At 31.7% G+C, this 14971-nt stretch overlaps 1 protein-coding gene across 1 annotated transcript; it reads right to left on the bottom strand.

Moving 5' to 3' along the window:
* Positions 1-5944: 5944 nt before the first annotated feature.
* Positions 5945-6863, bottom strand: LOC109117081. The gene has a single exon (XM_019203666.1). The coding sequence runs from the start codon at positions 6617-6619 to the stop codon at positions 6338-6340; it is 282 nt and encodes a 93-aa protein (XP_019059211.1). The 5' UTR covers positions 6620-6863; the 3' UTR covers positions 5945-6337.
* Positions 6864-14971: the final 8108 nt, after the last annotated feature.

Here is a 14971-nt window from a genome sequence, read left to right as displayed (position 1 = left end):
GCATTCCGAGGAGAATCATGCAGACACGATCAACTAATTCGGTTTATTGAAATGATTGAGGCCATGATCGAATCTTGTCTATTACATATGGGGAGCAATAATTCGACCACACAACCAATCGAATTTTATCAAATAACAATAAATAGAAAGATAATGTTTTCTGTTCAATCATATGAGACCCAATGAAGGCCAATTTGCATATTATAAAGATGTCCGTAAGCCTTTGCAAACGGAAGTTTTTTTTTATATATATATAATAGCGTGCACGCCGCAATGACAAAGCGAAACGTATTTTATCAGTTGAATGTATTTAAAATTTGAACTAATTAATTTTATTAAAATTGTACGCAACAAGCAATTCAAGTATAAAACCTCGACAGAGAGAAATATATAGTTTTCAACGCATATGTAGGATTTTGTTTTGGCTTAATTTTTTATTATTATTGAATTTTAATTTGGATAAGATTTCGTTTCATTCAATTTTTACTAATTATTCTGTTTTAATTTAAATTGAGTTAGATTAATTTAATTCATACAATTATACGGAATTGTTTGTAAATTAAATATAATCAAGAGAACAATTCGAGTGTAATATATAAAATTTTGTAAAAGTTCTTTGAAAATGCTAGAAAATAGATATATTTTTATTAGACATTAAACTTCAATTTCCCATTATAACCTAATGGACTCGCTGTATAGAGCCCGAGTGAACAAGTTTGGGCCTATACGGTCACGAGGAAGGCCCAACACACTCAAAATAAGGAGAACAACAAAAATTGTTTATGAACAGTTTTCTATTCAAGAAAATAAAAATTCTAGAAAATTTTGTTATATTAGACATTAAACACTCAAACAAGAAAATAAATATAATTGACTCTTAAGGTAGTGTTCAATCACTTAATTAACATCGAAAACTCGATGTTCCTTTTCGATTTCATCGGCAGTTCCGAAACTTTTAGTCACGTGGGTAATTAATAATCTGATTTTCCGCCCTTGCAGCGTTGGATTAAGCTCGCTAGAATGCTGGAGTATTATCCAGAAATCAATAATTGTCCTGAAGATGCACTCGTTGTAATGGATAACGTTCCGACAACTGCTCCCACGATCCCGCTCACGAAAACAAGGAGCCCCGCCGCCATGACAGGTGAGCTTCACCTGTTTTTTTTTTTTTTTTGGGAAGGATTGGGTCATAGTGATATATGAGATCGTTAATGTGCTTTCGTGTGATATCTGACGATGTAATGATTTCTACCATGTATTATGTTGACAGTGGCTGTTGCTCCATGACACAGCAGGCATCATCATCATCGTCTTCCCTTTCTGAGTCGAGACACGAAGAACAAGCTGCTTTAGGGTTTTTGATTTTAGTTGTGGTGGCTTTGCAGTTAGGGATTAGGGTTTCAAACCAAAATAAAGCCTGTGTTTAATTTAGGTTTTTTGCGCTGGTTTAAATATTTTAATGTTTGAAGTTTAATCTGGATAAGATTTATATTCAGTTTTAATTCAAATTGGATTTTGTTTCCGATTTCCATATCAAACAAAAACTTTCGATTATTTTTTGAAATTCCGTTCTAATCGTCGTTAATTGAATTTCCGTGGCCCAAATGGGCTTGCTATGTAATAGCCCAAATGAACCAATATGGGCTGATACAGTCAGGGAAAAAGGCCCAATACACTCCCATACAGAGAGCGGACGAAATTGTAAACAGCTTTCAATTCTACAGATTCGACTAATTTATGTCATGCGTTTCCAACCCATAATAATAATAATAACCATCATCATCATGAACCCTAATTATGAAGAAAATAGAAGATTTTTTTTTTTTTGTATTTTCATTGGCTATCAGTCCGTAATTCAGATTTATAAAAATGGGAATGAACGGATAACAGTGCCTGATCCACGGTGTTGTCTTCACGTTTCAGAAAAAAAGGAAAAACCCATCGGTAAATGTATCAAATGAAATTAATACAAGGAGACGCATGCTGTCGTGATGGATAAGTGTGGTCCATAATAATAATAATAATAATAATAATAATAATAAAGTAAATTAAATGATGGACAATAGGTTCAACGTTAAGGGATGGCCATGGCACCTATGTCCTTGGAGACTCCTTTGAGGGGTCCCCCAACCTTTCAATTATTGCCTCTCACCCATGTTTACAAAATTATATAAACTATATTTATGCATTTCATTAGAAAATATATTGTCACAGATATTTAAAAAAAAATCTCTCCAATTAAATGTTATTCAAAATTTTATTGGACCTTATATATTTCCATACGAAAAATCTTCCTCGCGTTTTAATAATGAAAGCAACCAATTATATAATATATTTTCTTAAAAGAAAAATATGTATTCATACCTAGCAAATAGACAAACACAAAGGTTACATCTAAAGACAAAGGGGATCGAACAGACCAAACCAAAGCCATGCCCGATGCTGGTGGGTATCCATATTCTTCATGTGATGGTTATACAAAAGCCCATAAGGTTCCACCAAATCTTTCATATTTATTTATTTATTTCACATTTTTATTTATTTATTTATTTATTTGCCATTTCTTTTACCTAAGAACATATATACATGCATTCTTGTCTTGTCTCACGTTGAAAATTAAAAATATATGTACATCCCAATTCGACATCGACATGTCATATCATCAATGTACATACTTTGTGAATTCACTATATATGACGCAGCTTTGTGTTTTTCCACGTGCACATTAAGGTCGTTGGATCTCATCTTCTTCGCATTTTTTTTTAATCTGGTTCTCTTTCATTAAATACGCTTAGGTTTCTTGAATGCCCTCTTTCAATATATATACACATATATTTATATATATATCTTATGATGCGACTTTCAAAATACAAATTGAATTAAAAATATCCTTTTTGAATTTCATGGAAATATTGTCATTATATATTTTTTGTAATAGGTGTCGGGATTCGAGATCGGGATATCATACCATATATTTACATAATTTTGTTTTCTATAATTTATTGGTATAATTGTGAAATATTTCTGTCTATTTGTTTAGTCTTAATATTCATATAACATCTTTTAAATAGAGTTCTAAACTTTAAAAATGGAAATAAATGAGCAATTTTATCTTGATTTTAAATATTTTTTTTAGAGATGGAAATACGAAATTCCATGCCATAAAATATTACAAAGAGAATTACAAAATTAATAATAATAATAACAATAATCGTCAACGTCAGTCTTTACTATTGTTATTCAGGCTTGCGTGTCACGGATGTGATTGTTGACCAAATATGGACCCTCATGCCGATTTTATAAAGTTTTCAATCAACTTCAAGAGCTCTTGTGGATTGAGGCTACCGCCGTTTATAGACCTCTAGTTTAGCATTCGGATATTTTCTTTTCAAAATTACATTTTGTCTTACTTTATCATATCTATTTGTTTAGGACTAGGTCCAAAAATACATAATAATTCTATTAGAAAATACAACTTTCTTGATTATCAAGGTTTGAATTAATTTCCTATACTAGGCAGCCCCAATATTCTAGTTTCTCGAAATTCTTTATAATTCATAAAAAAATATGGAGATGCATATCAATGTTTTTTTTTCTAGATTAATTGGCTTTTATATGATAATTATAAGAAATATTTACAATTGTTTTAGTAGCTTAATTAATTATCATGTGTTTGGTTAAACATAGCAACAGCTACAAAAGCATTTACTGTTTTTTTTTTTAACTTTTACAGACACTATTTTGAAATCTTTTCTTTTTCTTCCGCCGTATATAATTATTTTATAGAGATTTGAAAAAGGAGTAAAATTTAATAATCATCAATAATTGCGTATGATATAAAATTAAGGGAAAATCACTCCGAGAAAGTTTCAACAAAAAAGAAAAGTCAAACAAGAATTGTCCGCATGTTGTCTAAATAGGATAATGAAGCCAAATTAAGCATGCTAAAATCGCTAATGAGCAATTAACATTTGTATAATCATTATGCCATTTGGATGTTTGTGGGGCTGACCAACACATTAATGCTTTATGGCAAACATCCCACAACTATATTTTATATCATTGTACTAAACTTTCAAATATTGGTTTGTCTATATTTTAAATAAAAATATATCTTATATGTATACAAAATTATATATGATTCAGTGTTTATTTTTTAAAATCTTACTGGAGAGCATTATCTTTCAATAGTTAATTAGAGCAGTGCTTTATTCAAACAAAGGTTCCGAAGTGAAATAGAGTTATAGATATTAATAGATAATAGTGTTAAGTTTCTCTTAAATATAATATTTTAAAATTTGTAATATAATATGATCATTACAACTTAATAAGAAGAAGGTGTTCATTATAATTACAACAAAAAATTATATAAAAAAAATCAATAAGAAGTCTTTGTAATTATTGATGGGTCAAAAAGAAGAGTGAAGCACTTGACGGGGAAAGAGCAATCACATGGAAAGAACAAAGGAAAAGCAATAGTTTCATAGTTTTGACCAAAATCAATAATGAAATAATTTTGTAACTGCTTGCATTTTTTATATGTAAAAAATTAATTCCAAATATGTAATAATTTTTTTTATATTTAATAATTAGACAAAAAAAGATAGTGAGATGCATGAGAGCAGCGTGCAATGCAGAAAAAGGCCCATTGTAAAGTAACAACAGGAAACGCAGCTGTTAGTTTCAATGTGGAATTATATAATTTTAAATTAAATTCTCGCCAATTACTCCTCCACATGCTCACGAGAAATCACCAAAGAATCTTTTCTATAGAAAAACGGAAAAAAAATGAGTTTTATCGGGAAAAAAACACCGGATTCCTCACTATAATAATTTTTTAAAAAAAAAATCAAATTAATTATTCATGCTCTATGTAATATTCATGTTCTATTCATACCTTATAACATTCATTCGATATAACTTGGACAGATTATCATATAGGTATTTGGTTATTATTGTTGTAGTTTAGGGAATACTTTTTTTTTTTTTATAACGGAGGATCCTTAACTGCTATCCTTCGGACGCGCTGACTAGGTAAACCTCCGGCCCGGGAACAGCCTTTGTATATGGATCATATAAACCCAGAAATTACCTCTATCCCCATCAGTCAGGAATCGAACACTCAACTTCAAGAGATGGAGTTAACTCCTACCCCAAACTTGTCCATTCACCCACGATATGTTGGGAATACTTAAAAAAACTATAGCTAATAATAATAATAGTGATTCATATTATTATGATTGTTATTGTGATAATTATAAGAACAATGGGACCAATTTCGAGTGGATTACATTTTTTGTTATATAAGTGGCACACCCTACTATTTCATAAAATATGGACCACGGAATATGTTGGGTTTAATTTCCACGTCACACTACATAAGAATCCATTAATAAATCATATTTATTAAGTAAACACTTGAATATTTTGTGATATTTATAAAATATAGTTATATTATAACATAAAACTACATATAGAGAACAAAGAACACAAGGAAACCAATTTATGTGAGGGAAAGGGAAATGAATCATTTATTATCAAGTATTTTGTCCTTTTGACTAAAAAGGATATGCGGACTACTAAATCATATTTAACACATCTTGGTTAACTTGTACAAGAATTTAATTACATTATGAAAATTGAAAGGGTCTAATTACGATTTATTTTATTTACAAAAATAATGAATTATGCTTGTCCTTGTCTAATTTTTTTTTTAAACGAAGCTTGATAGGGATATAATAAAACTACAGATTCATCAAAATTCAAAACAAAAATTAATTACTTTGTCAGACTAACATTGCTTAATCGCATCAAGTTCAGTGGAATCTCTCTCTCTCTCTCTCTCTCTCTCTCTCTCTCTCTCGTATAGAGAAGAACGCCATTACCATCTTCGTCAGCAACACAGAGGATCATCAGATCACGAAAACGAAAACAGAGCAGAACAGGAAAAGAATCTATCTAATTCGCTATTTTATATTATATTCCATTGATTTTTTTCTCCTTCTGTTCTTCGAGTTCTTACACTGGAACTGATCATCACTCCAACACAACAGATACTTCCCCTCTCTCTCACTTTCTGTTTTGTCTCCGTTAGAGAATCATGAGCTCAAACCAAACCAAATCACAAAAGAGGGAAAATAAACAGAGGAATATAAGCCTTTATGTACACGTGTATCTATCTACTTCGATTCTGAACCAAAAAAAGAAACAGAGGGAAAACGAATTCTGGGTTTCGGCGGTTGCTGTTCTTCGAAAGCCCAGAAAAGATCGCCGGATGAAAAAACGCAAAAAAAGGACGAGAAATTGATCAGACGAACAGCGACCCATCCACCAGATTCTAGACATCGGAGTAATCTCTCCAACAGATAAGCATGATTACGCATCTCCTCATGATGTAGAACCGAGCTCTCTGTTCCTTGACCAGTCTAGCGCACTTCCTCGTAAAAGCGCACTTCCCCTGCTTAGGGTTCTTCTTGTAGCCGCCGAAGGACGACGACGACGTCGACGATGAGCGCGTGATCCTCGACGCGCCGCCGCCGATTTCTTTCTTCGTCAGCTTCCACTTGTCATCGAGGTAGAATTGCGGCGCGCTTCCGGTTCGTGTCAAGACAGGCGCCATTGATTCGTCTCTGTGATCGTGACCGAAGCTTTCAGATATTCCAGACGACGATACAGCTCTGATCTCGTTCCGGATTGTCGATTATTGGGGTATTTTTCCGAATTAATTTTTGTGGGTATTTTGGAGATTGAGGAGCAAGAGAAATTAGAGCAATAAAGGAAAGAGCTTGGGAATTTGGGGATTTTTCTTGGAATTCTGATACTAGAGTCAGGAGAGAGAGAGTTATAGGAGAAAGAAGTTAGGGTTTCGTATTTATAATGGCACAGATGAACAAAAAGAAAGTCGTTTTTAATTTTAAATAATAAAAAAAGCATCCTTTTTTTTTCAAATTTAAACTTATTTTGTCTGTTTTGTGATAAATATTATATTAGAAGATATGCAGAGTGGTGAGGTGTGGCAGTGGGTATTGCCCGGGCCTCATTTTGCCTCGATAGGCCCACCAAATTACTCCTCTATTTTACAAAAAAAAAAAATCCACATAAATATTTTTAAAAAAATATACACCTCACACAAACAAAATCCAAACTGATTTTTTCAATTCGTTGGGAAAAAAAATCAGATTCCAATATATATATATATAAATGTTAATTTTTGGTTCGGGGGACAACAATTCGTCTTTCAATTTATAATTGGTGCAAAAACGAAAAAAGAAAGCACTTTCTTATGTTGATAATAACAAGACATAACTAAGTTGTAAGAATTTGTAACAAGGTTATAGCCCCTCATTTATGGTCCTAGGTCCTTTTCACACCATTTGGTTAATGGTAACAAAATCAATAAGTGAGATATTCAATTGCTATTTTTAGATTCTTTTTTTTTTTTATTATTGTTGTTGTTGTGAATAAAGATTTTTAGAGAAAAAAAAATAAAGAAAAAGGTGACGTAGGGGAGGGGGGGAGAAAAGCCATAGTTGAGTGAAAGAAGGGGGAGAGGATTTAATGCAACAGGAAATCCAATATCACTCACTGACCTTTCCCTGAACCTGTAACTGTTAATTGCTTGCTCAGATGAATCAATAATGCAGTGGCAACAATTTCAACTTATACCAATAATAATAATAACAATAATATTCATAATAAATCTTTGATCCGTTTTCATAACTAATTAAAAATCGCAAATTTAAATTATTTCTATGATTGTTTTTAACTATTTATATAAAAAAAACAAATTCGAATTTGATATCTATATGACTATATGATTCGATTTTTAACATAATGTTTATTTTTTTATTGATTTTCTGTGAATATAATTCTAAAAAAAATATTTATTGATTTTCGATCATACTTAAATTTACATATAGTTATATTATATCACATTTGAATTCTCCTATTCCTTTTTCAAAATTGTTTCGGTGATTATAGTATTTAAAATATTTATAAAAAAAAACCTTACACATTACACTTTTTTCTATACATAAAAGAAAAATTCCATGTGAACTTAATATTTTTTTTCCCATAGATTTCACATTTTCATTCATTAAAAATGAGAAAAACATATATTAGAACACAGATAGCTATGTTAAAATTACGTAAATTTGATTTTAGATTATCAAATTGTTTATCCATATTTACAAGTCTTGATCACATATGATTCAGATGAATGGCTTTCTCATATACATCATACATACATCTAATGTTGATACATTTGTTTTTTATTAGGGGAAAAAATAAATAAGACCGTCATAATTCGAAAATAATTGATTGGGAGATGTGCTCTTTTGCCAAACCAAAAGTTTGGGAAGTGTGTGATTTTAGTATATAGAAACACTTTGAAAAGCAAAAAGAAATTGAGTAGAAGCAAAGGTCAAAGTCAAAAACCTCTGCATCAAAAAGAAGGTCTCTAGGGCGTGACCACTGACACGTGTCACATTGAGACGGTAACGAAAGCGAGGTATCGAAGATAACCGGGGACCGACATAAGCCCGATAACCGGCGCCTCCTTTTTTTTTTCCCCTCTTTAACTATATAAAAAAAAGTTCTGGTCAACGGTCAAATCTTATTGCACGAGAGAGATTCTGCAACACTGCAACAATGCACGTGACTTCGTATCTTCTCTTCGATCCCCATTTCTCCCCCCTTTGGTCGGCATTAATTTTATAGTTTTTTTTTGTTAAAATTTTATAGTTCTTTAGCTTATCACTTTCATATATTTTTACTTTAAATAAAAATCAATATTTTGTAATTTCATTAGCACGGAATGATCAAAATTACTCTCTTGAAATATTCTTTTAGAAAACGGTCATATTGATTTTAAATTGTTACGACTGATGTATATAATCTCACGAAAATATAAATTTAAAATATTTTAATTGTTAAATAGAGGAGATTAGATATTTCTAGTGAGATATATTATTAATTAATTAAATAGATAGATAGAGACTAGAGATATATGCGTTGATATTGAAATTTTTATTTCTCGTCACATGCAGTTTCTGGCACCAAACTTCTTTTGGAGGGAAAAAACAGGGGCAAAAAGCGTTAGCAATTTTTAATATATTCACATTTTGTAGTATCTGATTTCGGTTTGTGAATAATCAAATCTGACGTCGATCCAATATATTACGTAATACCTATAAAAATCCATATTTGGTAAGTGATTTATATTTATGTTTTAAGATTAATATTCGAGATGTATGTATATTTATTTTTTAATATGCTTGCGGAATGTCGTGTGTTCATGCATGTACGTCATTGGTAAACCTTAGAACCGAAGACCAAGATCGATGAATCCTAATTTGAAAATTACGAGATTAAATAACAAAATTTATTTCAAACGACACAATCTTTTGGCTAAACTAAAAGATCATATCTCTTCTACTAGAAGTTAGTTAGTCATTTGATTCAATGAAGTAAATTTTTATGGGTTTTCTCTATTGAATAATTGTTTGTTTTACTATTAATCGTTTAAATTAAATTGTTACAAAATTCAGAATACGAAATAATGAGGCAAAAAAATTGACCTAAGAAGACGATGTGAACGAATCTTGCCGTTGATTCCTGAATTAAATAGAGAGAAATAATAAATATTAATTCAATAAAATTTGAATGCGATTTGGAACATCTATCACGTTAAATGTCGTATGACATGGCCTACGAAACTTAGAATAAATAGAAAATAAATTTTTTCTACTCAGATGGGATCGAAAGTGTGTAACCAAATTCAATGATTTACAAACAAGAAATCCTTTCGCCAAATTTGTCCCCTATTTATCTATTTATTCATTTATTTGTTATAACTTGTATATATTAGCCCTAACTTTGGACCGACACTGAAAAACGCACAAACAGACAATACGTGAGTTTCAGTTTTCATTTACATGTTTTTCTTTTCATTTTATTTCACTAAAGCTCAAGATCATTCGTAATGTTCGATTACAATCATATTTTTTCTATCCTCATAATTTCGCTTGCGAAGATTCCACGAGTTCATAGAAGAAATTTGGAACCAAATATACACAAAATCCATGAAATTAACACGGGATATACCCAAATGTGTAAAACTAATTTCCTAACGGATAACGAACAAGATCTATATATTGAAAAAAAATATGAAGGAATAACTCGACCTTGTTTGAAACATGTTGTAGGATATTCTAAATCAAATTTGATATACCATACCTTACAAAACAACAAAAATATTTCTGATATTTATTAAGACCCGATTGTTTTACCAAATATGAATTCTGGTTGTAAAAAAAGTATCGTTAACAATCGTGGTTCGATTCTGATACGAATATCCTAAAAATGTCCGGAACGAAATCGTCGACACCTTACCTAATAGTAATAGTGTTGGGGTTGTTCTTATCATTATGGTTATAATTGTCATTATCATTGTCGCTATCATTGTCGTGTTCGTCCTACAAAAAAAAAACCGAACGCACGCGCTAAACACGCGCCAATACTAATCCCGTTGTCGGTTAGTAGCAAGTAAACTTATGTAAATTCGACCTATGCCCAAATCATATTCTAAATGGGCTTTTCCTACATCACATGACTTCAAAGAATGTCGTATTGGTTATCTTATTGCATATAGTTTTTTTTTTGTTGTAATGGTCTTATTGCATATAGTTGGGATACGTTGTCATGCCAAGACATGAGATTTGGGGCCTTATAGAGTTGAATATTTACGCATATATTGTATGACTAATATGCGATTAATGCTGATGATGATAGTCACTGATTTCATATATATAAATAAGAATCTCGAGCAGAATTATACAACGTATCACAAAGTGTTTGTGAATGTTTAATTTAATGGTTTCTTAGAAAATAAATCGAGAATCAAATCATACATATCCACGAGCCAAAATGATGATAGCATACGAGAAATTAGAGTGGACATCTTCAAAATCTCACGAATGACACGTATTTCATGGCATCTATAGACTATAGACAATACAAAAGGTTGTCGGTATATATAAATTCAAACCAAATTAATCAGACGCGTTTACATTGAACATATAATGTTAAAAAAAAAACAAAAACAAATTCAAGCATATTAGAGACGGATGATCTATCCAAAGGAGAAATATATAGCGGCGGATGAATTTCACATTTCAGTCACTTGAGAAACCATTTAAAAGTTGAATATGTAATGCGGTACTTACAAAACCATTAAACGATTAAAACCACTAAAGAAAAAGGCACACGTTTCCAATTATAAAAAAATGTGAATGGGAGTTTCAAGGGTTTTCAAATTTAGCCTTGGAACCAGTGGATAAAACGATGTCTCGAAACGTATAACATAGTACAGACATGCCCCGGTTCAAACTTCCACTTTGTACCATGCAAATACCTGTTTTAAGCATTTTAAATCACAAACCACGAGGAAATATTTTATTTTATTTTTTCATTTCATGATTTCCATGTAGAAGATGACCCTCCACTTCACATATATGTCGTAAATATGCACATGAATGTATGGGTCTCCACATAATGGAACCCTAGCTAAACTGTTTCAATGGTTGGATCGAGTTAAGATTATGATCCAAGTGATTTGGCATTTCGAATAACAACACATTTGCAAAGGAAGGAAGAAAAAAGGGAATTAGCATGTATACTCAAGAAGGCACAGATCAAAGGATAGCTAATTAAGGACATGAAATCAAAGCAAGAATATTTTCAGTGCACAGACACTGTCAAAGCTGCCATGGATCGAGGACCGCGATGAATAGGGTTTCGGTTCTCCAATCGAAAACTCGATACAATATATATATATATATATATATATATATATATATATATATATGCATATATACATATGCATACAATCTATGTTTTTGGTATGTATATCGTTAATCAGATACTTTACCTGCGAAAAGAATCATCCGTCTTGAGTCTTCATAAGATAGGCATCTTGTGGCGCCTTTTTTAATGATCTGGATTCCATAAGAACCCCATTATAAGACCGAACAATACAAATATTAAATTGAAACTCAGCCATTGATCTGCCACTGCAGCATCATCAAGATTCCCAAACCAAAACGAGGGCTCAAAAGAAAAAGGGAACACGATACGAATAAAAATACAGGCAAAGAAACAAAAGGGAAAACAGAGCCCTTAAAGAAATTGATTTCTGAATCTTGATGATGCCGCACCAGCAAACAACGACTGGCACTTCAAAATCTGAACCCATCACATTAGTAACGCTTATCTCCAAAAACCCTCGTTTCTAAGAACCCTAATTTAACCAGAAATCTCATGGGACTTGCCCACGAAGATCTAAGAGGATCAAAAGAGGAAAAGAGACTTGGTGTTATAAGAAAAAGGATCAAGGGTATAAATAGAAGAAAGAGATGAGGGCGATCTGAGTAAGTAAGAGAGATACGGGCAAGATTTTCTTGACATCAGAGAGGAGAGAGAGAGGGATGCCACACAGTTAAACATCATCATCAAAGTCCCAAATATACCAAAGCTCTTTAATTCTCACTGACGAGATTATAGGCAAAGATCTCGATAGAGAGATATAGAGAGAGAGAGGAGGAGGAGGAAAAAAAGGAAGGTTAGTAATGGAAATGATAATTAAGGGTAAGAGATGAGGAAATAATACGTATGTTGCGTCGTCCACAAGCATAAGGTGTGTATATGGATTTGACAGCTCCTTCATAACCCGTTCATCGCCATTTAGGGTTTGGGGGTTTCCTCAGACGTTGCCCTTTTGAATCCCTCCTTTTACCATTTCCGCCTCTCTCTCTCTCTCTCTCTCTCTCTCTCTAAGTTATTTAAAACCCTAATTGCTTATCTTTGTGAATTCTTACGGCTTTTTAGGGATGGCCGTTTAAGGTTTAATTAGGTTGTCCCGATTGATGAGAATCAAACGGAAAACAAACTGATTTTGTTTGTGTTGATTTGTGTCCTTCAATTTCGATTTAGCTAATTATCAAATCCAATTGAAAATACTGAATCTAGATAAAGTTCGAGCTAAACTCTAATCGTTTATTGGGCTCGGTTAACATTTTTTTTTTTGAGAATTTTGAGAATGGTAAATGACTTTTTTTTTTTGTGTGTGGAAATTCTGCAAATGAGAATGCAACATTGTCAATGAGTACAAAAAAAAAAGAAGATCTTGCACTTCTTTGAAATTGGAATAAACCGTATTGTTAGTCCAATTTTCTAGTTTCCACAGAATACGAAATACATCGGAACGGAAATTTAATTCGTAATTAAATATATTTATGAGGGATTAATTTCGATAACTTTGAATAACCGTCATAACAATCAAATGGTATACATAAAAAAATAAAAAAATTTAAAGAATTGACGGTTTTGAAAGATGGAAAATCGATTTATTTCTAGCGACTCATATATACACATATATAAGGTCAAATTCAAAAACACTTTGGTTAAATTTTTAAAAAATTGATATGGCCAACTCCCGACCACGGGATTTAATCTGGGCATTGGTTTAGTACACCCGATTATCCAAAAAAAAAATTGCAATCTGTTTTATTTTTTGTTGTTGCTGTAGAAACTGTGAAAATAAAATAAACTTTTTCGTTATTACGGTTGCAGAGTAATCATTTTGATTTACCTCAATTTGTTTGCAAAATTAAATACACTAATGGATAACAAGTTTACGTGACTCTTCGTCTTGCTCTAAATTGAAATACGGAGTACGTACGTGTCTTCGTTGCAAAATGGCACAAAGTAATAAAAAAAACGCTCATGTGGTTAGTTCGATCCATTATAATATATAGTTAAAAAATTGATTATTGGGATATCTAATTTGCACATAAATAAATCGAATTCAAAAATATCCATTTACGGACAAAATAAGACGGGTGAAAATTTATGATTTAGTGCATGTTAAAAAAATAATTTACCGTGTGGTGGAAAATAAAATAAAAACACGGAGGAAGGGGGGGGGGGGGAAACTGTAAAAGAGGGGAGAGAGAGGGAATGGGATGGGACGTTGATGTGGCTGCACTCGTACCGAGTGGAGCCTATCCTCGTACGGACATTGTATTTTTATTATATTTTTGAAGTCACATCTGTCTGTGTATGCATATGCATATCGCCTATATGTGTAAGATTTACACGTGTTATACAGTTCACATACGTGTGTTGTATAATTTTTTTAAAATTCTCTTACAATTGTATCCCATCTCAATTTTAATAATCTATACGAAATTTACAAAAACATATTTGATTGAAAAAAAATGTAAGGATTTTTAAAATTAATAGAAAAAATCAGATTGGTTGTTAATATTTTCCAAAAAAAAAATGAACGGCAACAATTGAGGATGATTTTCTAACACTGCATTTATTTAGTTGACGGTGAAATTGATACAAACGAAATCAGAAATTACGAAATATGAGATTGCCGACCGCACATTAAGCGTTGAAACTTTTTTTTGTTTCCAATGAATTTTGTTTACGTTGATATTAAAAAAATGGACTGGTTTCGAAAATTTTCAAATAATATATATTTTTTTCTGTAAGATTCTTTATGTTTTGGGTTATTGTACTAACACTCCAAAAGTAAAAAAGCATATTATTGACTTTCGGACTGAAATAAAATTGTCCGGTTGATACCCTATATATATATATAATCAGCGCACACATTGTATGAATACGTTGTATACGCATATAGTCTTCGTTCTCTATGTGCATGCTCATTTACGGGAACAAACATTGACAATTAATAAGTTCTACAGTTTGCTATATCTAATTTTACATTTACTCTCATACCAAAAAAAAATTACATTTACTCCTTCAAGTACATTATACTTGGACGTTGTCTTTCTAATGTTCATAGAAAGACAGAAATATATCATATGATTTACTGTGGATCAATTTAAAACATGATGCATAATATTATTAACCCCCCCCCCCTCAAAAAAAAATCAATCTC

This window comes from Tarenaya hassleriana, unplaced genomic scaffold (assembly GCF_000463585.1).
Source record: "Tarenaya hassleriana unplaced genomic scaffold, ASM46358v1 Cleome4, whole genome shotgun sequence".
Classification (NCBI taxonomy): Eukaryota; Viridiplantae; Streptophyta; class Magnoliopsida; order Brassicales; family Cleomaceae; genus Tarenaya; species Tarenaya hassleriana.
The sequence above is the reverse complement of the archived record's forward strand: the minus strand, read 5'-3'. Positions and strand labels throughout refer to the sequence as shown.

Coding starts and splice junctions, on each gene's coding strand:
- LOC109117081 (XM_019203666.1), bottom strand. CDS start 6,619: ATGGCGCCTGTCTTGACACGAACCGGAAGCGCGCCGCAATTCTACCTC.